General features: G+C 47.3%; 1 protein-coding gene across 1 annotated transcript in view; it reads right to left on the bottom strand.

Annotated features, from left to right (window-relative positions):
* The window catches only part of LOC115122544 (ephrin type-A receptor 6-like), a 156972-nt gene that overhangs the window by 56438 nt on the left and 75477 nt on the right, over window positions 1-25057 (bottom strand). The window contains exon 2 of the mRNA XM_065007396.1: window positions 8594-8658. Coding sequence (XP_064863468.1) covers window positions 8594-8658 — 65 coding nt within the window. The remainder of the gene's footprint in view (window positions 1-8593; window positions 8659-25057) is intronic.

Below are 25057 nucleotides of genomic sequence, written 5' to 3'. Positions count from 1 at the left end.
ATATATTTTTTATTTGAGATTCTTCAAAGTAGCCACCCTTTGCCAAGATGACAGCTTTGCACACTCTGTGCACACAGCTTTGCACACTTGGCATTCTCTCAACCAGCTTCATGAGATGGTCACCTGGAATGCATTTCAATGAACAGGTGTGCCTTGTTAAAAGTTCATTTGTGGGGGGCCTCCCGGGTGGCGCAGTGGTCTAGGGCCACCAGAGACTCTGGGTTTGCGCCCAGGCTCTGTCGCAGCCGGTGTACAATTGGCCTAGCGTCGTCCGGGTTAGGGAGGGTTTGGCCGGTAGGGATATCCTTGTCTCATCGAGCACTAGCGACTCCTGTGGCGGGCGGGGGGGCAGTGTGCGCTAACCAGGTCGCTAGGTGTATGGTGTTTCCTCCGACACATGGGTGCGGCTGGCTTCTGGGTTGGATGCGCGCTGTGTTAAGAAGCAGTGCTGCTTGGTTGGGTTTCGGAGGACGCATGGCTTTCGACCTTCGTCTCTCCTGAGCCCGTATGGGAGTTGTAGCGATGAGACAAGATAGTAACTACTAACAATTGGATACCACAAAATTGGGGAGAAAAGGGGGTAATTAAAAAAAATATATATATATATATATTTTTTTTTTAAAGTTAATTTGTTGAATTACTTTCCTTCTTAATGCATTTGAGCCAATCAGTGGTGTTGTGACAATTAGGGGGGTATAGAGAAGATAGCCCTATTTGGAGTCCATACTATGGCAAGAATAGCTCAAATAAGCAAAGAGAAACGACAGTCCATCATTACTTTAAGACATGAAGGTCAGTCAATACAGAACATTTCAATAACTTTTAACATTTCTTCAAGTGCAGTTGCAAAAACCATCAAGACATATGATGAAACTGTCTCTCATGAGGACCATCACAGGAATGGAAGACCCAGAGTTAACTATGCTGCAGATGATACGTTCATTTGAGTTACCAGCCTCAGAAATTGCAGCCCAAATAAATGCTTCACAGAGTTCAAGTAACAGATCTCAACATCAACTGTTCAGAAGTGACTGCGTGAATCAGGCCTTCATGTTTGAATTGCTGCAAAGAAACCACTACTAAAGGACATCAATAATGAGAAGAGACTTGCTTGGGCCAAGAAACACAAGCAATGGACATTAGACTGGTGGAAACATTTCCTTTGGTCTGTAGCCCAAATCTGAGATTTTTGGTTCCAACCGCCGTGTCTTTGTGAGAAGCGGTGTTGGTGAACGGATGATCTCTGCATGTGTATTTCCCACCGTAAAGCATGGAGGAGGAGGTGTTATGGTGTGGAGGTGCTTTGCTGGTGACAATGTCTATGATTTCTTTAGAATTCAACGAACACTTAACCATCATGGCTACCACAGCATTCTGCATTGATACGCCATCAAAAAAATAAATTTAAAAAATTCTCCTTTATTTAACCAGGTAAGCTAGTTGAGAACAAGTTCTCATTTACAACTGCGACCTGGCCAAGATAAAGCAAAGCAGTGCGACACAAACAACACATTTACACATGGAATAAACAAGTGTACAGTCAATAACACAATAGAAAAAAAAGAAAGTCTATATACAGTGTGTGCAAATGGCGTGAGGAGGTAAGGCAATAAATAGGCCATAGTAGCAAAGTAATGACAATTTAGCAGATTAAAACCTCTTGGAGATAGGGATGAATACTGCCCCCTTTGGAGGAAGTGCGTGCCCATAGTAAACAGAATTTTTTTTTGTCCAAAATTGCTAATATATGCATATAATAATTATTATTGAATAGAAAACACTCTAAAGTTTCTAAAACCGTTTAAATTATGTCTGTATGTAAAGCAGAACTCTCAGGGCAGCCTTTCTCCCAAACTCTCTCTTGTCAAGAGAAAAGTTGGGTCAACTTTGACGTCATCGCCCCCACCCCTCCCAAGCAGCTACGGATCTGGGAACAGTTTGTATGTGTTCAGCGCGATGTCTGCTTTCAAATGGGGCAAATGAGATTCATTGTGAGAATCTCACGCGCCCTCGTCTTTTGGCGGGCTAAAACGTTCGGGTCACGCGAAAATACATGCACTCTATTGCGCGCGGCTGATTTGGGGCGCTTTCTTTTTCCAAGAAACACCAATTGATGTCGGTTTGTCTGTTCGCGCTGATCATTGTTTTACACGTCTAAAACATCCTAAAGCTTGATTCTGCACTTAGTTTGACCAGTTTAGTCGACATATAATATGTAATTTTGAAGTTTTGATGCGCAAGAGTGCGGGACCAGAAGTCATTTTGGGTGCATTTCAGCTGAAGCTGTTAGCATATGCTAATACAGAGACACACAACTTGAAACCAAACGATGTATTGGGTAAGTATGACTCCTTCTACGTCTTCTGATCGAAGAACATCAAAGGTAAGGGAATATTTATGTGGTTATTTTGGGTTTCTGTGGACTCCAAACGTAGAGGAGACATACTGCTAATATCTGAGCGCCGTCTCATATTATAGCCTAGTGAACGAATTCTGTAACGTTAAAAATAAATGTAACACAGCGGTTGCATTAAGAAGAAGTGTATCTTTGTAACTATATGTAGAACATGTATATTTAGTCATGTTTATTGCTTGTTATCTGACGTTATCTGTCGGAGCTATCATCATTTCTTCGGACATTTGAGTAGCATTTTTTTTAAATGTCGTCATTGTAAACAGAGATTTATGGATATAAATGGCATATTATTGAAAAAAACATAAATGTACTGCGTAACATGTCATATTACTGTCATCTGATGAAGATTTTCAAAAGGTTAGTGAATTATTTATTTTTTAATCCTACTTTTAAATTTTATATTTTCTGGGACAAAATGGCTGCCTCTTGTCTTTTGTTTCGGTGGTGGTCTAATATAAATATGTGCTATGTTTTCGCCGTAAAACATTTTAGAAATCTGACTTGCTGGGTAGATGAACAAGGTGTTTATCTTTCATTTGAGCTATTGGACTTGTTAATGTGTGGAGGTTAAATATTTCTAAGAATATTTTTAGCATTTTGCGTTATGGTAATGAGCTTGAGCCTGTAGTCACGATCCCGGATCCGGGATGGGTAGCATCAAGAGGTTTTAATACTGGAGTGATAGATGAGCAGATGATGATGAGCAGATTGATGATGTGCAAGTAATAAAACTGGTGTGCAAAAGAGCAGAAAGTAAATAAAAACAATATGGGGATGAGGTAGGTAGATTGGGTGGGTTATTTACAGATGGACTATGTACAGCTGCAGCGATCGGTTAGCTGCTCAGATAGCTGATGTTTAAAGTTAGTGAGGGAGAAAAAAAAGCCTTGAGCTTCAGCGATTTTTGCAATCCGTTCCAGTCACTGGCAGCAGAGAACTGGAAGGAAAGGCGGCCAAAGGAGGTGTTGGCTTTGGGGATGACCAGTGAGATATACCTGCTGGAGTGCGTGCTATGGGTGGGTGTTGTTATCGTGACCAGTGAGCTGAGATAAGGCGGAGCTTTACCTAGCATAGACTTATAGATGACCTGGAGACAGTGGGTCTGGCGACGAATATGAAGCAAGGGCCATCTGGTTTGGGTTTAATGGGACTATCATTTGTTTTTCAACAGGACATTGACCCAACACACCTCCTGGATGAGTAATGACTATTTTACCAAGAAAGAGAGTGATGAGTGCTGCATCAGATGACCTGGTCTCCAGAATCCACCGACCTCAAGCAAATTGAGATGGTTTGAGATGAGTCGGACCGCAGAGTGAAGGAAAAGCAGCCAACAAGTGCTCAGCATATGTGGGAACTCCTTCAAGACTGTTGGAAAAGTATTCCAGGTCAATCTGTTGATTCAGGTTGGATGCTCCCCATCCAAACTGACAGGGCTTGAGAGGATCTGCAGAGAAGAATGGGAAAAACTCCCCAAATAGAGGTGTGCCAAGCTTGTAGCGTCATACCCAAGAGGACTCTATGCTGTAAACGATGCTAAAGGTGCTTCAACAAAGTACTGAGTGAAGAGTCTGAATACTTTTTTTTATATACATTTGCAAAAAAAAAATCTAAAAAACTGTTTTTGGCTTTACATTTACATTTAAGTCATTTAGCAGACGCTCTTATCCAGAGCGACTTACAAATTGGTGCATTCACCTTATGACATCCAGTGGAACAGTAGTGCATCTAAATCTTTTAAGGGGGGGGGTGAGAGGGATTACTTTATCCTATCCTAGGTATTCCTTAAAGAGGTGGGGTTTCAGGTGTCTCCGGAAGGTGGTGTCATTATGAGTTATTGTGTGTAGATTGATATGGAAAAAACACAATTTAATCCATTTTAGAACAAGGCTGTAACGTAAATGTGGAAAAAGTCAATGGGTCTGAATACTTCCCGAATGCACTGTAATATATATCTATATTTATAAACTGGGTGGTTCGAGCCCTGCATGCTGATTGGCTGACCGCCATGGTATATCATGGGTATGACAAAACATTTATTTTTACTGCTCTAATCACATTGGTAACCAGTTTATAATAGTAATAAGGCACCTTTGGGGTTTGTGATATATGGCCAATATACCATGGCTAAGGACTGTGTCCAGGCACTCTGCTTTGCGTCGCGCTTAAGAACAGCCCTTAGCCGTGGTATATTGGCCATATACTGTACTACACCTCCTCGGACCTCACTGCTTAACTATATGTAGTCTGAGACAGTGAGTGTGCCAGAAATTTCATCTTCAAAACACCTGTTATCTACAGAGACCTACAGAGATACAGTAGTTCCTCACATAACCATAGTCAATAATGCCCTGTATGATAACGTGTTAGAGCTAGCTGCTTCCGACCTGCCGTGCTTAGATATCTGACTGTGTCTAATAGACAGGGGATTCACTGCTCTCTTCCGCCAGGTAGCAAGGGATTCAGACTATTTTACCCCCCTCCATCCATCCCTTCAGACCTCCCTTCTTCCCTCCAGACCTCCTTCCCTTTCTCTAGCTGCCCCTCTTACCGTGCCTTGTTAAATATTCATCGGCAAACTGTTTTCCGTGGAGAGCAAAGGATGAGAGCGGAGAGAGGAGTGAAAGGAAGAGGAGAGAGAGACAGAGCAGAGGGGTCTGACAGCTTAATCATGGAGTCAAAGCTGCAGACAGGACAGGTCTTCTCTCTCTCTGCTGCCTCTGGCTGTCACAACCAGCTACATGGTGTAATCCCCTCTCCTCTCCTGACACCAGCAGACAGAGCAAAGAAAAAACAGACAGGGGCAAAGAGATACACAGAGGGGTAGAGAAGATCGAGATGCACAGAGGGGTAGAGAAAATAGAGAGGTAGACATAGAAAGACAGAGGACCTTTCAGAGAGGTGAAGATAGAGAAAAAGGCAGAAAAACAGGGGCACAGATAGGAGAGGATAGAGAGACAGAGGGGAGAGGATAGAGAGACAGGGGGAGAGGATAGAGAGACAGGGGGAGAGGATAGAGAGACAGGGGGCAGAGGATAGAGAGACAGGGGGAGAGGATAGAGAGACAGGGGGAGAGGATAGAGAGACAGGGGGAGAGGATAGAGAGACAGGGGGAGAGGATAGAGAGACAGGGGGAGAGGATAGAGAGACAGGGGGAGAGGATAGAGAGACAGGGGGAGAGGATAGAGAGACAGGGGGAGAGGATAGAGAGACAGGGGGAGAGGATAGAGAGACAGGGGGGGAGAGGATAGAGAGACAGGGGGAGAGGATAGAGAGACAGGGGGAGAGGATAGAGAGACAGGGGGAGAGGATAGAGAGACAGAGGGGAGAGGATAGAGAGACAGGGGAGAGGATAGAGAGACAGAGGGGAGAGGATAGAGAGACAGGGGGAGAGGATAGAGAGACAGGGGGAGAGGATAGAGAGACAGGGGGAGAGGATAGAGAGACAGGGGGGAGAGGATAGAGAGACAGGGGGAGAGGATAGAGAGACAGGGGGAGAGGATAGAGAGACAGGGGGAGAGGATAGAGAGACAGGGGGAGAGGATAGAGAGACAGGGGAGAGGATAGGGAGACAGGGGGAGAGGATAGAGAGACAGGGGGAGAGGATATAGAGACAGGGGAGAGGATATAGAGGGGGGAGAGGATAGAGAGACAGAGGGGAGAGGATAGAGAGACGGGGAGAGGATAGAGAGACAGGGGGAGAGGATAGAGAGACAGGGGGAGAGGATAGAGAGACAGGGGGAGAGGATAGAGAGACAGGGGGAGAGGATAGAGAGACAGGGGGAGAGAATAGAGAGACAGGGGGAGAGGATAGAGAGACAGAGGGGAGAGGATAGAGAGAGCGGGAGAGGATAGAGAGACAGGGGGAGAGAATAGAGAGACAGCGGGAGAGGATAGAGAGACAGAGGGGAGAGGATAGAGAGACAGAGGGGAGAGGATAGAGAGACAGAGGGGAGAGGATAGAGAGACAGGGGGAGAGGATAGAGAGACAGGGGGAGAGGATAGAGAGACAGGGGGAGAGGATAGAGAGACAGGGGAGAGGATAGAGAGACAGGGGAGAGGATAGAGAGACAGGGGAGAGGATAGAGAGACAGGGGGAGAGGATAGAGAGACAGGGTGGGAGGATAGAGAGACAGGGTGAGAGGATAGAGAAACAGGGGGAGAGGATAGAGAAACAGGGGGAGAGGATAGAGAGACAGGGGGAGAGGATATAGAGACAGGGGGAGAGGATAGAGAGACAGGGGGAGAGGATAGAGAGACAGGGGGAGAGGATAGAGAGACAGGGGGAGAGGATAGAGAGACAGAGGGGATAGAGAGACAGAGGGGAGAGGATAGAGAGACAGGGGGAGAGGATAGAGAGACAGGGGGAGAGGATAGAGAGACAGGGGGAGAGGATAGAGAGACAGGGGGAGAGGATGGAGAGACAGGGGGAGAGGATGGAGAAACAGGGGGAGAGGATAGAGAGACAGGGGGAGAGGAAAGAGAGACAGGGGGAGAGGATAGAGAGACAGAGAGGATAGAGAGACAGGGGGAGAGGATAGAGAGACAGGGGGAGAGGATAGAGAGACAGGGGGAGAGGATAGAGAGACAGGGGAGATGATAGAGAGACAGGGGGAGAGGATAGAGAGGCAGAGGGGAGAGGATAGAGAGGCAGAGGGGAGAGGATAGAGAGACAGAGGGGAGAGGATAGAGAGAGCGGGAGAGGATAGAGAGACACGGGGAGAGAATAGAGAGACAGCGGGAGAGGATAGAGAGACAGGGGGAGAGGATAGAGAGACAGGGGGAGAGGATAGAGAGACAGGGGGAGAGGATAGAGAGACAGAGGGGAGAGGATAGAGAGACAGGGGGAGAGGATAGAGAGAGCGGGAGAGGATAGAGAGACAGGGGGAGAGAATAGAGAGACGGGGGAGAGGATAGAGAGACAGGGGGAGAGGATAGAGAGACAGGGGGAGAGGATAGAGAGACAGAGGGGAGAGGATAGAGAGACAGGGGGAGAGAATAGAGAGACAGCGGGAGAGGATAGAGAGACAGGGGGAGAGAATAGAGAGACAGCGGGAGAGGATAGAGAGACAGGGGGGGGGATAGAGAGACAGGGGGAGAGGATAGAGAGACAGGGGGAGAGGATAGAGAGACAGACAGGGGGAGGAGGATAGAGAGAGACAGGGGGAGGAGAGACAGGGGGAGAGACAGACAGCGGGGGGAGAGGATAGAGAGACAGGGGGAGAGGATAGAGAGACAGGGGGAGAGGATAGAGAGACAGGGGGAGAGGATAGAGAGACAGGGGGAGAGGATAGAGAGACAGGGGGAGAGGATGGAGAGACAGGGGGGAGAGGATAGAGAGAAGAGTTAAAGAGCTACAAGGAAAACAGTTTGTCAATAGTTAATCTGAACAGACCAAGGACTTCTTGTCATAACCCAGCGTGAATGGACAGTCAGCCGTCCAATCTATTCACCCACAAGCGACAGCCACCTCACGCTAGACACATCCATGCTCATACCAGACATCCCACAGTGAACAACTCCAAATTGTTTCTTTTCACTCACATTGAAAGAGTCCATTATAACTTTATATGGCCCTTTAGTATCAAGTGAAGGTGGAAATTGAAAATAGATTGAATGTGAGACTTTCCTTCGAGACTTGTGCTAATTATCTCACTCACTATCCTCTCTCTAGAGGTCTGGAAATACAACAGACCTGGGAATCGGATTATTATTGGTCGTTATCACATCTGCTGATCAATATGATTGATTGGGTATTGATCAAGCCAAGACATTATGTTTGTGAATAAACTGTGGGATCCTCCACACAAAGGCCATGACTGGGTGCAGCAGTGAATCACATGCACGGTAGAGCTAGTGGATACAGGCAAAAATCCATACTGCGATAAATTGCCTGAATTGACGTGATAACGATAAATAGAACAATAAGTATATTACATTAATGTGCACCACAGTTTTTTTAAATGATCCTTAAAACTACTACTACTAGTTTGATGGTTGTACCACCATCTATTGCCCCATTAACTATCACACATATTAGCAAACTTGCTTAATTTCAAACTCCACATTTCTCTAGTATAGGCTACTTACAGTACTGAACGAGATCAGCAAAATGTCTGCGACAAGTGATCAGTGTCGATCGTTTTTGGTTTATCGTCCCAGCACAAACACACTTACCCCATTCATGGGATAGGTCTTCCATCCCAGCTCTCCCAAAACAGACGTGGTGTCCAGCAGTACCACTGAAACAGAACAGGAGACCACAACCATTAGCATAATGTTGATATACATACCTCCCTGTTTCTGCATCAGTAATTGAAATATTGCTCATAAATTCTCATTTAGACTTCTGTAGCTTAACAAAAATGAGTTTCCCCCCCCAGATTAATATTTGCATGTCCATTTTAGTAAAGCATCATTTCAGAGCTGAACAACACAATTTAGCCCTGATAGAGACTGTTGACAGCAATCTGACTGCAATCTATCTCCTTCATATCCTCTCCCATTCACAGGCTTTTTTCACTTTCGCTCAGACAATAAGGACTTCCTGTCTGTCCCCAGAGATAAGATTACAAATAACCCGTCTCTTGGTCCTGAAGCATTTCAGTGTAATATCCGGCTATTCAACGTGAAATGGAGCACTGTAATTCATGTACATTATGTATACATTACATACAGCATGCAAATTGTATTCAAATTAGCATTGATTCTGGTAGATTGTGTTGATAGCTTTCACTGTAAGAGAAAGACAAAACATGTCCTTGAGACTTCTGATAAAAAAATACATGGAAATACTGGGAATTTGATTTGTGAAAGTAGTATTTTCATAATAGTTGACTGTAAGAGAGAGTGAAAGTCAGGAGGACAAGTCAGCGTTAGTATATTGACGCTTATCACGTTGTCAATATTACAAGTCCACCTCCTCCAGGCTGACAATACTGTGAACTTGAGTCTGTGTCAACATAGTTCTAAAACATCTTTCCATCTCTATCGGTGACTCCCACGTCAGTAGACTTCACCATTTACGATCAGAATGTCATTAAGCAAACTTTTAGAATAACTGAATAATAATCTCCCTTACTCTGAGCAGAGGGTGGAAGGATAAGATATGTTACCTTCAGCTTTATACGGCAGGGTAGCCTAGTGGTAAGAGCATTGGACTAGTAACCGAAAGGTTGCAAGTTCAAATCCCAGAGTTGACATGGTACAAATCTGTCATTCTGCCCCTGAACAGGCAGTTAACCCACTGTTCCTAGGCCGTCACTGAAAATAAGAATTTGTTCTTAACTGACTTGCTTAGTTAAATAAAAGGTAAAAAAAATACAATAACACTGGATCTTATAAGAATATATATTTTTAATTATCTGCATTATTATGTCTCTTCTTTAAAGCTGAAATAACCTTAACACAATATAGATGCATCAACATGGTTCTCATCTTGGGATGCACAATATAGTCGGTGAACATATCGGAATCGGACAATATTAGCTAAAAATGCCAACATCGGTATCGGCCCGATATCTAGTTTAACGCCGATGATAAAAACCGATGTCAAAGCTACCATGCATACCTATATAACGTAGGTACATGACGTAATGAGCCACGTAAAATGTTGACCTACACGTGCAACACAGCATTCCTAACCTAGCCCACAATGTCTGCTGTGTGGATCGAGCAGTCAACAAGTCGAGCAGTCATTTGAAAGAGTAATAACATTTCTGTGAGATGCCTCAAAGGTGAAATCCATTAATACCAAGATAATGGAATTCATTGCCCTTGACAATCAACCGTTCTCTGTTGTGGGTGATGTTGGCTTTCGCGGACTAGTCGAGCACCGGTACACATGTTGCCCTACCGGAGTGACACAGTAATAACATCACTGCTATTAGCTTCACGACATACTATGGAACACCGTTTGGGTGTTTGTGTGTCAAAAACGATACACGCCACATAACACTATTTGACAGGACAAATAACACAGTTCTATTATAGAATGTTGTGTGTTCTGAATTTGCAAGTGCAAGCGCCACCACTACTATCAGTAGCACTGTCAAAGATGTACAAAAAAGTCTGCAAACAAGCAAACACTGGCCATGAACAATGTGTTTACAATACCGTGTTGGTAATAAAGCATTATTTGTTCAACCACAACTTCTGGGGTAGCTAGCTTTAGCTTGGTACCTAGCTAGCACCAATACAACCAGCCTGAAAACAATGACCAGTAGAAACTGCAGTCATTTTCATTATTCTTAACAATGATTTAGGAATCCTTGTGTAAGAAATAGCTAGGTAGCCACTTGTTATTCGCCTACTGAACTTGAACTTAAGTTCATGAAAAAGAAATAGCTAGCCAGCTACTTAACCCTGTTGCCCAAAGCTATAAGCAGCCTGCTAGCTTCATCTGGCTAGTGAGGCTCGACCGGACCGGGTTATGAGTTGTTCCACTATTGTGGCTAATCCTTATTTTGGCTAGCTTCGCATAGATGGGTCCGACCACCATTAATCAAATAAGAACTGTCTTATAAATTAGGGTTATTTTAGATCACACCTAGCTATATAGTCAGCTATGTAACGATAGAAACTGAAACAGATGTCGTTTTGATATATTTTTGGGGAAGAACATTGCATCCATGAGCTATCTAGCTTTTTTAACGACAAGCACAATAGGTGCGCGAGACAACTTTACCAGCATCATAGCATTAATATCGATGAATCGTTGTGACATTAAATACAAGTGAGCGTAATCAATGTGTAATAACTACGGAAAAAATGTATGAACGCGTTCAATTATTATGTAACGTGCAGCCATATTCAGGTCCTGATTGGTCAACAAGCTTATTTGACATGCAAAGACCCAAACGACGTTCCATAGAAATCCTGGTTGAGAATGAAATGACTGAACGAATTAACAACGAAACAGCACAGCAAGTAAGTGAAAGAAATAGGTTTTTATGATGTTTTACTGGTAAAGGGGACATACGTAAATGGCAACAAAATAACTATTTGGCCTGTGTGTGTGTAACCTCTACTTAACTAGGCAAGTCAGTTAAGAACAAAATCTTATTTACAATGACGGCCTACCCCGGACTATGCTGGGCCAATTGTGCACCGCCCTATGGGACTCCCAATCACAGCCAGATGTGATACAGCCTGGATTCGAACCAGGGAGTGTAGTGACACCTCGTGCACTGAGATGCAATGCCTTAGACCGCTGAGTCCATGTGTATGTGTTAACTATTTAATTGTACTAGAATGCTTAAAAGGTTGCTAAATTATTTTTATATCGGATATCGGTAAGGGCCAAAAATGTCATATCGGTGCATCACTATTAATATCATACACAGCAAAAAAGGGAGATTTCCCATGCACGAGTGTCAAGCAAGTGTATTTGACAGAGCATTTCTGACAGAAACTGTCCAACCAGTTTATGAGCTTGTATGTGTATTGTCAGTGTGTGTGGCGCAGGCTGTAAGACGTCTGTGTGCTGCCACATATGTGTCGGTCATAATAAGCTAAATGCTCTTTTCACTGAGTCCGCCATTCCCCAGTCCCCTGTGAGCCAGCCACCCAGCCACCCACCCAGCAGCCAGCCAGCCAGCCAGCCACCCAGCAAGCCAGCCAGCAGCCACCCAGCAGCCACCCAGCCACCCAGCAGCCAGCCACCCAGCAGCCAGCCACCCAGCACCCAGCCAGCCAGCCAGCCACCAGCCAGCCAGCCACCCAGCAAGCCAGCCAGCAGCCACCCACCCACCCAGCAGCCACCCAGCAGCCAACCAGCCAGCCACCCAGCAGCCAACCAGCCACCCAGCCAGCCACCCAGCCAGCCACCCAGCAGCCAGCCACCCAGCCAGCCACCCAGCAGCCAACCAGCCACCCAGCAGCCAGCCACCCAGCCAGCCAGCCACCCAGCAGCCAGCCAGCCAGCCACCCAGCCAGCCACCCAGCAGCCAGCCAGCCACCCAGCAGCCACCCAGCCAGCCAGCAAGCAAGCCACCCAGCAGCCAGCCACCCAGCCACCCAGTCAGCCATCCACCCAGCAGCCAGCCACCCAGCAGCCAGCCGACAGCCACCCACCCAGCCGCCCAGCAGCCAGCCAGCCACCCAGCAGCCAGCCACCCACCCAGCCACCCACCCAGCCAGCCACCCACCCAGCAGCCAGCCAGCCAGCCAGCCAGTCAGCAGCCACCCAGCCAGCCAGTCAGCAGCCAGTCAGCAGCCACTCAGCCAGCCACCCAGCAGCCACCCAGCCAGCCACCCAGCAGCCACCCACCCAGCCACCCAGCCAGCCAGTCAGTCAGCAGCCACCCAGCCAGCCAGCCAGCCAGTCAGCAGCCAGCCAAGCCAGTCAGCAGCCACCCAGCCAGCCACCCAGCAGCCACCCAGCCAGCCACCCAGCAGCCACCCACACAGCCAGCCAGCCACACAGCCAGCCACCCAGCAGCCAGCCAGCCACCCACCCAGCAGCCACCCAGCCAGCCACCCAGCCCACCACCCAGCCCGCCACCCAGCCACCCAGCAAGCCACCCAGCCAGCCACCCAGCAGCCACCCAGCCAGCCACCCAGCAGCCACCCAGCCAGCCAGCCAGCAGCCAGCCAGCCAGCCACCCAGCAGAGAGCCAGACAGCCAGCTACCCAGCCAGCCACCCAGCAGCCACCCACCCAGCCAGCCAGACACCCACCCACCCAGCCAGCCACCTAGCCAGCCAGCCAGCCAGCCACCCAGCCAGCCAGCCACCCAGCTAGCCACCCAGCCAGCCAGGAGCCAGCCAGCCAGCCACCCAGCAGCCACCCAGCCAGCCAGCCACCCATCCATCCAGCTAGCCACCCAGGCAGCCAGCCACCCAGCCAGCCACCCAGCAGCCACCCAGCCAGCCAGTAGCCAGCCAGCCAGCCAGCCAGCCAGCCACCCAGCAGCCACCCAGCCAGCCACCCAGCAGCCACCCAACCAGCCACCCACCCAGCAGCCAGCCCCCCAGCAGCCAGCCTCCCCAGCAGCCAGCCTCCCCCAGCAGCCAACCCCCCCAGCAGCCAGCCCCCCAGCAGCCAGCCCCCAGCAGCCAACCCCTCCAGCAGCCACACCCCCAGCAGCCAGCCCCCTCAGCAGCCAACCCCCCAGCAGCCACACCCCTAGCAGCCAGCCCACTCAGCAGCCAACCCCCTCAGCAGCCACACACACAGCAGTGACAGACAATAAACCATCTGCTCTGGATCAAGCCAGGAGCTGTGGCACAACCACCAGTGTTACGGTATGGAGAGCACCCAGGATAGGGATGGATGAATTTATCTACGTCAACAAAAGGGGCAAGAAAACCATTGAAAGCAGGTACTAAGAACACAGGCATTTGGGGATACTTGAAGCTTCTCTGCTACAATATGAAGATCTATGCCAAAAAGCTGTATCTATCAAACAAGCCAGCAGGTAGCGTAGAACTCTGGGCCAGAGTTTGGTGTGTGTGTGTTAGTTGATTTTCCTGTATACTGTAGGGTAATTACTGTAGGATCTATGCTAAGTGAGACAGTGCATATATACATAGTTTAAGTTTTTTACTGGACATTACTGGAGCGATCTGGTCGCATCCGCGCTTCGGTCTGCAGGTTGTATAACTTTTTCATTACATTTCATTACATTTCATTATAGTACAACGGTCTGATTTGTCTAATCTTAGCAATTTCCTCTTAGCTAGCTACATAGTCGTCGTTGTATCAAAGATAATTGCGTAATTATCGTATTTCGTCGTCTCCTATCTGTCCAACACGTTCACCGTCTACCGTAGCACTGTAGTACTATCACACTCAACTGAACGTCTTGATTAGTGTAGTGTTAGCTAGCTACATAGTTGTCTTTGCTGTCTTCGTATCCAAGATAATTGTGTAGCTTAGAGTGTGGAGTCTTAGAGTGATAATTGCGTTATTATTGTATTTCGTCGCCCTCCTATCTGCCTAGCAGCTAGCATACGTTCACCGGCTACCGTAGCACTGTAGTAACTATCACACTCAACCGAACGACTTGATTAGTGTAGTATTAGATAGCTACATAGTTGTCTTTGCTGTCTTCGTATCCAAGATAATTGTGTAGTTTAGAGTGTGTAGTCTTAGAGTGATTATCTTAATTCACCGAGGTTAGCTAGCCAGCTATTTTGTCGTCCTTAACGTAGGAGACACTCCTAGCTAGCCAATAGCCAGCCAACGTCTACTGAATAGAACTTTCGCATTCCGGTCGCATTCCGCGCCGCTCCACAGGTAGTATCACTTTTTCACTTCATTTCATTACAGTCCCAACGGTGTGATTTGTTTGATCGTAGCTAGCTACATAGCCGTCTTTGTTTCAAAGATAATTGTGTAGTCTAGAGCGATTTTCTAGGTTAGCTAGCCAGCTATTGTCGTTCTCCTACGCAACGTAACGTAACCAACACTGCTAGCTAGCCAGCTAGCTCCCGATAAGCAGCATTGTAGCCGACTTGATTAGGGTAGTGTCAACAACGCAGCTAGCCTACCCCAGCAGTACTCTATCATTTTAATCATTTTAGTCAATTAGATTCTTGCTACGTAAGCTTAACTTTCTGAACATTCGAGACGTGTAGTCCACTTGTCATTCCAATCTCCTCTGCATTAGCGTAGCCTCTTCTCTAGCCTGTCAACTATGTGTCTGTCTATCCCTGTTCTCTCCTCTCTGCACAGACCATACAAACGCTCCACACCGCATGGCCGCAGCCACCTAATCTGGTGGTCCCAGCGCGCACGACCCACGTGGATTTCCAGGTCTCCGGTAGCCTCTGGAACTGCCGATCTGCGGCCAACAAGGCAGAGTTCATCTCAGCCTATGTCTCCCTCCAGTCCCTCGACTTCTTGGCTCTGACGGAAACATGGATCACCACAGACAACACCGCTACTCCTACTGCTCTCTCTTCGTCCGCCCACGTGCTCTCGCACACCCCGAGAGCTTCTGGTCAGCGGGGTGGTGGCACCGGGATCCTCATCTCTCCCAAGTGGTCATTCTCTCTTTCTCCCCTTACCCATCTGTCTATCGCCTCCTTTGAATTCCATGCTGTCACAGTTACCAGCCCTTTCAAGCTTAACATCCTTATCATTTATCGCCCTCCAGGTTCCCTCGGAGAGTTCATCAATGAGCTTGATGCCTTGATAAGCTCCTTTCCTGAGGACGGCTCACCTCTCACAGTTCTGGGCGACTTTAACCTCCCCACGTCTACCTTTGACTCATTCCTCTCTGCCTCCTTCTTTCCACTCCTCTCCTCTTTTGACCTCACCCTCTCACCTTCCCCCCTACTCACAAGGCAGGCAATACGCTCGACCTCATCTTTACTAGATGCTGTTCCTCCACTAACCTCACTGCAACTCCCCTCCAAGTCTCCGACCACTACCTTGTATCCTTTTCCCTCTCGCTCTCATCCAACACTTCCCACACTGCCCCTACTCGGATGGTATCGCGCCGTCCCAACCTTCGCTCTCTCTCCCCGCTACTCTCTCCTCTTCCATCCTATCATCTCTTCCCTCTGCTCAAACCTTCTCCAACCTATCTCCTGATTCTGCCTCCTCAACCCTCCTCTCCTCCCTTTCTGCATCCTTTGACTCTCTATGTCCCCTATCCTCCAGGCCGGCTCGGTCCTCCCCCCGCTCCGTGGCTCGACGACTCATTGCGAGCTCACAGAACAGGGCTCCGGGCAGCCGAGCGGAAATGGAGGAAAACTCGCCTCCCTGCAGACCTGGCATCCTTTCACTCCCTCCTCTCTACATTTTCCTCCTCTGTCTCTGCTGCTAAAGCCACTTTCTACCACTCTAAATTCCAAGCATCTGCCTCTAACCCTAGGAAGCTCTTTGCCACCTTCTCCTCCTCTTGAATCCCCCCTCCTCCCTCTCTGCAGATGACTTCGTCAACCATTTTGAAAAGAAGGTCGACGACATCCGATCCTCGTTTGCTAAGTCAAACGACACCGCTGGTTCTGCTCACACTGCCCTACCCTGTGCTCTGACCTCTTTCTCCCTCTCTCTCCAGATGACATCTCACGTCTTGTGACGGCCTCGCCCAACAACCTGCCCGCTTGACCCTATCCCTCCTCTCTTCTCCAGACCATCTCCGGTGACCTTCTCCCTTACCTCACCTCGCTCATCAACTCATCCCTGACCGCTGGCTACGTCCCTCCCGTCTTCAAGAGAGCGAGAGTTGCACCCCTTCTGAAAAAACCTACACTCGATCCCTCCGATGTCAACAACTACAGACCAGTATCCCTTCTTTCTTTTCTCTCCAAAACTCTTGAACGTGCCGTCCTTGGCCAGCTCTCCGCTATCTCTCTCAGAATGACCTTCTTGATCCAAATCAGTCAGGTTTCAAGACTAGTCATTCAACTGAGACTGCTCTTCTCTGTATCACGGAGGCGCTCCGCACTGCTAAAGCTAACTCTCTCTCCTCTGCTCTCATCCTTCTAGACCTATCGGCTGCCTTCGATACTGTGAACCATCAGATCCTCCTCTCCACCCTCTCCGAGTTGGGCATCTCCGGCGCGGCCCACGCTTGGATTGCGTCCTACCTGACAGGTCGCTCCTACCAGGTGGCGTGGTGAGAATCCGTCTCCTCACCACGTGCTCTCACCACTGGTGTCCCCCAGGGCTCTGTTCTAGGCCCTCTCCTATTCTCGCTATACACCAAGTCACTTGGCTCTGTCATAACCTCACATGGTCTCTCCTATCATTGCTATGCAGACGACACACAATTAATCTTCTCCTTTCCCCCTTCTGACGACCAGGTGGCGAATCGCATCTCTGCATGTCTGGCAGACATATCAGTGTGGATGACGGATCATCACCTCAAGCTGAACCTCGGCAAGACGGAGCTGCTCTTCCTCCCGGGAAGGACTGCCCGTTCCATGATCTCGCCATCACGGTTGACAACTCCATTGTGTCCTCGTCCCAGAGCGCTAAGAACCTTGGCGTGATCCTGGACAACACCCTGTCGTTCTCAAATAACATCAAGGCGGTGGCCCGTTCCTGTAGGTTCATGCTCTACAACATCCGCAGAGTACGACCCTGCCTCACACAGGAAGCGGCGCAGGTCCTAATCCAGGCACTTGTCATCTCCCGTCTGGATTACTGCAACTCGCTGTTGGCTGGGCTCCCTGCCTGTGCCATTAAACCCCTACAACTCATCCAGAACGCCGCAGCCCGTCTGGTGTTCAACCTTCCCAAGTTCTCTCACGTCACCCCGCTCCTCCGCTCTCTCCACTGGCTTCCAGTTGAAGCTCGCATCCGCTACAAGACCATGGTGCTTGCCTACGGAGCTGTGAGGGGAACGGCACCTCACTACCTCCAGGCTCTGATCAAGCCCTACACCCAAACAAGGGCACTGCGTTCATCCACCTCTGGCCTGCTCGCCTCCCTACCACTGAGGAAGTACAGTTCCCGCTCAGCCCAGTCAAAACTGTTCGCTGCTCTGGCCCCCCAATGGTGGAACAAACTCCCTCACGACGCCAGGACAGCGGAGTCAATCACCACCTTCCGGAGACACCTGAAACCCCCTCTTTAAGGAATACCTAGGATAGGATAAAGTAATCCTTCTCCCCCCTTAAAAGACCTAGATGCACTATTGTAAAGTGGCTGTTCCACTGGATGTCATAAGGTGAAAGCACCAATTTGTAAGTCGCTCTGGATAAGAGCGTCTGCTAAATGACTTAAATGTAAATGTAATGTAAATGTTTAAAATAACTGTATGATCTACGCTAAGTGAGACAGTGCATATACATAGTTTAAAATAACTGTATGATCTACGCTAAGTGAGACAGTGCATATACATAGTTTAAAAGAAAACACCGTCCATACAATATCCAGTGAAGTCCAGAATTATTGGATCCCTTGATGAAGATGAACAACAACAAAAACACAGAATAAAATAAAAATAAATACTGAACTGGGGGTCAAAATCAAAAGTAACAGTCGGTATCTGTTGTGGCATTAAGTACTGCAGTGTATCTCCTCATGGACTGCACAAGATTTGCCAGTTCATGCTGTGAGAGGTTACCCCACTCTTCCACCAAGGCACCTGCAAGTTCCAGGACATTTCTGTGGGGCCCTCACCCTCCAATCCAACAGGTCCCAGACGTGCTCAATGGGATTGAGATCGGGGCTTTTCACTGGCCATGGCAGAACACTGACATCCCTGTCTTGCAGGAAATCACGCACAGAACGAGCATTATGGCTGGTGGCATTGTCATGCTGGAGGGTCATGTCAGGATGAGCCTACAGGAAGGGTACCACATGAGGGAGGAGGATGTCTTCCCTGTAACGCACAGCATTTAGATTGCCTGCAATGACACAAGCTCAGTCAGATGATGCTGTGACACACCGCCCCAGACAACAGACCCTCCACCCCGATCCTGCTCCAGAGTACAAGCCTCGGTGTAACGCGAATCCGACCATCACCCCTGGTGAGACAAAACCACGACTCATCAGTGAAGAGCACTTTTTGCCAGTCCTGTCTGGTTCAGCGACAGTGGGTTTGTGCCCATAGGCGACGTTGTTGCCGGTGATGTCTGGTGAGGACCTGCCTTACAACAGGCCTACAAGCCCTCAGTCCAGCCTCTCTCAGTCTATTGCGGACAGTCTGAGCACTGATGGAGGGATTGTGCGTTCCTGGTGTAACTCAGTCAGTTGTTGCTGCCATCCTGTACCTGCAGGTGTGATGTTCGGATGTTGTTTCACGTGGTCTGCCACTGCGAGGATGATCCGCTGTCCGTCCCGTCTCCCTGTAGCGCTGTCTTAGTTTTTAATTTGACCTTTATTTATACAGAGAGACCTGGTCTAATAGCAGCAGAGGGAACAACGTTTCAGACAAAAAACTATTTATATACACTAACACAACATTAAACAAAACTATAAACACACTTACAGTACAACAAAAACATTGTACATTAAAAACACAAACGTCTTGACTAAAAACAGCTGGCCTAAAACAATTAGACTCTTCCGTACTTCCGTCGCCGACAGAGATGGCCGCCTCGCTTCACGTTCCTAGGAAACTATGCAGTTTTTTGTTTTTTTACATGTTATTTCTTACATTAGTACCCCAGGTCATCTTAGGTTTCATTACATACAGTCGAGAAGAACTACTGAATATAAGAGCAGCGTCAACTCACCATCAGTACGACCAAGAATATGACTTTCGCGAAGCGGATCCTGTGTTCTGCCTTTCACCCAGGACAACAGAATGGATCCCAGCCGGCGACCCAAAAAAACGACTTCGTAAAAGAGGGAAACGTAGCGGTCTTCTGGTCAGACTCAGGAGACAGGCTCATCGTGCACCACTCCCCAGTATACTTCTCGCCAATGTCCAGTCTCTTGACAACAAGGTTGATGAAATCCGAGCAAGGGTAGCATTCCAGAGGGACATCAGAGACTGTAACGTTCTTTGCTTCACGGAAACATGGCTCACTGGAGAGACGCTATCGGAGTCGGTGCAGCCAGCTGGTTTCTCCACGCATCGCGCCGACAGAAACAAGCATCTTTCTGGTAAGAAGAGGGGTGGGGGCGTATGCCTTATGGCTAACGAGACGTGGTGTGGTCACAAAAGCATACAGGAACTCAAGTCCTTCTGTTCACCTGATTTAGAATTCCTCACAATCAAATGTAGACCGCATTATCTACCAAGGGAATTCTCTTCGATTATAATCACAGCCGTATATATTCCCCCCCAAGCAGACACATCGATGGCTCTGAACGAACTTTATTTGACTCTTTGCAAACTGGAATCCATACATCCTGAGGCTGCATTCATTGTAGCTGGGGATTTTAACTGAAAACAAGACTCCCTAAATTGTATCAGCATATTGATTGCGCAACCAGGGCTGGCAAAACCTTGGATCACTGCTATTCTAACTTCCGCAACGCATATGAGGCCCTGCCCCGCCCCCCTTTCGGAAATGCTGACCACGACTCCATTTTGCTGATCCCTGCCTACAGACAGAAACTAAAACAAGAAGCTCCCACGCTGAGGTCTGTTCAACGCTGGTCCGACCAATCTGATTCCACACTCCAAGACTGCTTCCATCACGTGGACTGGGATATGTTTCGTATTGCGTCAGACAACAACATTGACGAATACTCTGATTCGGTGTGCGAGTTCATTAGAACGTGCGTTGAAGATGCCGTTCCCATAGCAATGATTAAAACATTCCCAAACCAGAAACCGTGGATTGATGGCAGCATTCGCGTGAAACTGAAAGCGCGAACCACTGCTTTTAATCAGGGCAAGGTGACCGGAACTATGACCGAATACAAACAGTGTAGCTATTCCCTCCGCAAGGCAATCAAACAAGCTAAGCGTCAGTATAGAGACAAAGTAGAATCTCAATTCAACGGCTCAGACACAAGAGGTATGTGGCAGGGTCTACAGTCAATCACGGATTACAAAATGAAAACCAGCGCAGTCACAGACCAGGATGTCTTGCTCCCAGGCAGACTAAATAACTTTTTTGCCCGCTTTGAGGACAATACAGTGCCACTGACACGGCCTGCAACCAAAACATGCGGCCTCTCCTTCACTGCAGCCGAGGTGAGTAAAACATTTAAACGTGTTGACCCTCGCAAGGCTGCAGGCCCAGACGGCATATCCAGCCGCACCCTCAGAGTATATGCGCAGACCAGCTGGCTGGTGTGTTTACGGACATATTCAATCAATCTCTATCCCAGTCTGCTGTTCCCACATGCTTCAAGAGGGCCACCATTGTTCCTGTTCCCAAGAAAGCTAAGGTAACTGAGCTAAACGACTACTGCCCCGTAGCACTCACTTCCGTCATCATGAAGTGCTTTGAGAGACTAGTCAAGGACCATATCACCTCCACCCTACCCGACACCCTAGACCCACTCCAATTTGCTTACCGCCCAAATAGGTCCACAGACGATGCAATCTCAACCACACTGCACACTGCCCTAACCCATCTGGACAAGAGGAATACCTATGTGAGAATGCTGTTCATCGACTACAGCTCGGCATTTAACACCATAGTACCCTCCAAGCTCGTCATCAAGCTCGAGACCCTGGGTCTCGACCCCGCCCTGTGCAACTGGGTACTGAACTTCCTGACGGGCCGCCCCCAGGTGGTGAGGGTAGGCAACAACATCTCCACCCCGCTGATCCTCAACACTGGGGCCCCACAAGGGTGCGTTCTGAGCCCTCTTCTGTACTCCCTGTTCACCCACGACTGCGTGGCCACGCACGCCTCCAACTCAATCATCAAGTTTGCGGACGACACAACAGTGGTAGGCTTGATTACCAACAACGACGAGACGGCCTACAGGGAGGAGGTGAGGGCCCTCTGAGTGTGGTGTCAGGAAAATAACCTTACACTCAATGTCAACAAAACTAAGGAGATGATTGTGGACTTCAGGAAACAGCAGAGGGAACACCCCCCTATCCACATCGATGGAACAGTAGTGGAGAGGGTAGCAAGTTTTAAGTTCCTCGGCATACACATCACAGACAAACTGAATTGGTCCACCCACACAGACAGCATCGTGAAGAAGGCGCAGCAGCGCCTCTTCAACCTCAGGAGGCTGAAGAAATTCGGCTTGTCACCAAAAGCACTCACAAACTTCTACAGATGCACAATCGAGAGCATCCTGGCGGGCTATCACCGCCTGGTACGGCAACTGCTCCGCCCACAACCGTAAGGCTCTCCAGAGGGTAGTGAGGTCTGCACAACGCATCACCGGGGGCAAACTACCTGCCCTCCAGGACACCTACATCACCCGATGTTACAGGAAGGCCATAAAGATCATCAAGGACAACAACCACCCGAGCCACTGCCTGTTCACCCCGCTATCATCCAGAAGGCAAGGTCAGTACAGGTGCATCAAAGCTGGGACGAGAGACTGAAAAACAGCTTCTATCTCAAGGCCATCAGACTGTTAAACAGCCACCACTAACATTGAGTGGCTGCTGCCAACACACTGACTCAACTCCAGCCACTTTAATAATGGGAATTGATGGGAAATTATGTAAAATATCACTAGCCACTTTAAACAATGCTACCTAATATAATGTTTACATACCCTACATTATTCATCTCATATGTATACGTATATACTGTACTCTATATCATCTTTACGTAATAAATGTATCACTAGCCACTTTAACTATGCCACTTTGTTTACATACTCATCTCATATGTATATACTGTACTCAATACCATCTACTGCATCTTGCCTATGCCGCTCTGTACCATCACTCATTCATATATCTTTATGTACATATTCTTTATCCCCTTACACTTGTGTGTATAAGACAGTAGTTTTGGAATTGTTAATTAGATTACTTGTTGGTTATTACTGCATTGTCGGAACTAGAAGCACAAGCATTTCGCTACACTCGCATTAACATCTGCTAACCATGTGTATGTGACAAATCAAATTTGATTTGATTTATACATCGATCAAGTGTTTAACCTCCACCACCGAAACTAGATCATCACATTTTATAAAGTTCAGGAGAGAATTCCAGGACCACGGAGCTAAGTAACTAAAACTATTTCTACCATGTCCTGTTCTAATTTTTGGTACTGTTAGAAGCAAATCAGAATGGGACTGTAAATTATATTTATTTACTGACCTGACTAAAAAAGAACAGATAAAATGCCATTTTACCCAATATGGCCTTATAAATCAGTGTATACCAGTGTTTAAGCCTACGCAAGGTCAATGACGACCAGCCAACAGCGCTGTAGACATCACAATGATGAGTCTGATTTTTCTGATTTGAAATTAACCGGAGGGCTGCATGATACACTGAATCAAGTGCTCTCAGGGTAGTGGCTGAGGCCTGCATATATATATATATATATATAACATCACTAAAATCTAAAACCGACAGTAATGTACATCGTACCAGCTCCTTCCTGGTCTCAAAAGAAAAACAAGCCTCATGCCGGTAATAAAGTCCTATTTTCAGCTTGAGCTTCCTTATCAAGTTCTCTACATGCACAGTGAAGCTCAGCTTATCATCAACCCACACACCCAAATATTTGTACAATTTAACTTGCTCTATAGGATTTCCAGCCAATGTAGCAATGACATGATTTGCAACATGCCTGGCATTTAAAAATACCATGCATTTTGTTTTACCTGAATTTAGAATCAGCTTTAAATCATACAGATTCTGTTGAATGATGTTAAATGCTCTTTGGGCATTTTCAAAAGATAAAGATAAACTACTACCACTTGAATAAAGAACAGTATCATCTGCATAAAAATGAACATCTGCTGTTTCAATAAGATCCCCAATGTTGTTGATATACAAAATGAACAACAGTGGGCCCAAAATAAAACCTTGCGGAACACCTGAGCACACCTCTATGGACTCAAATTACAACCATCCGCCATTACACATTGTGTACGATTTGATAGGTAATTTATTAACTAATCTAGAGTATGACCAGTAATTCCACAACATTTTAACCTTTGCACTAACATAGCATGGTCCACGGTGTCAAAATCCTTCGACAAATCAATAAAAACAGACACACAATGTAACTTCTTATCAATAGCACAGTGGATGTCATTTAAACTTTCAAATGTTGGTGAAAGTCTCACAGTACGGACATTGCAATGTATTACCCTAGCCACATCTACAGTCCTCATGCTTCCTTGCAGCATGCCTAAGGCACATTCACGCAGATGAGCAGGGAGCCTGGGCATCTTTCTTTCGGTGGTTTTCAGAGTCAGTAAAAAGCCTCTTTAGTGTCTTAAGTTTTAATAACTGTGACCTTAATTGCCTACCGTCTGTAAGCTGTTAGTGTCTTAACGACCGTTCCACAAGGTGCATGTTCATTAATTGTTTATGGTTTATTGAATGGGAAACAGTGTTTAAACCCTTTACAATGAAGATCTGTGAAGTTATTTGGATTTTACAAATTATCTTTGAAAGACAGGAGCCTGAAAAAGGGATGTCTCTTTTTTTGCTGAGTTTATTTGGGAGGGATCAAAGAGCATTCCTCCATACAGAATCTTTCCAGATCCTTGATGTCCTTTGTCTGTGCTTATGGACTGCCCTCTTCAATTCAAACCACAGGTTTTTTCAATGGATCCAATAATTCTATACCCCAACGTATATAATAGGATCATTTATAGAAAACCATAATTGGAGTGTTGTGTCTGCATGGTACAATACTGTCACAGACACAGAGAAAGACAGAGAGAGAGACAGAGATTGTTGCAGCAGGTTAATCTATGCTTCTCTCCGCCAGCCATACATAATTGTTTCTTTGGCAGCGGCGCGGTGAGATGGCTGACTGCTCTCACACATTGATAACACGGGAGTGCTAAAATGTTAAACGTTGGTATATTTGTGTAGCCCTTTACACTCGTACATATATACGGATTGAAAATGGCAGATTTGGTCCTGATAAGCGCCTGAATTGGAAATCAGTGGATGTACAGTAATATGCTATAAAATGACACCAGAGCTCAGGCTCTGCGTTTCACAGCGCTGTATGGATTTTGATTGACAGCTGTTTTGAACTTGCGCATTGCACGCAACAAGAAGTTGCCCCCATCCCTTCCGCTAATTGGTCAACTATTGCACATTCTTTGTTGTCCGAGTGAGCAAAATGCTGTAACTTAAAAGGACTCAATGTATTTGAA

Source organism: Oncorhynchus nerka, linkage group LG1 (assembly GCF_034236695.1).
Source record: "Oncorhynchus nerka isolate Pitt River linkage group LG1, Oner_Uvic_2.0, whole genome shotgun sequence".
Lineage (NCBI taxonomy): Eukaryota > Metazoa > Chordata > Actinopteri > Salmoniformes > Salmonidae > Oncorhynchus > Oncorhynchus nerka.
The sequence above is the reverse complement of the archived record's forward strand: the minus strand, read 5'-3'. Positions and strand labels throughout refer to the sequence as shown.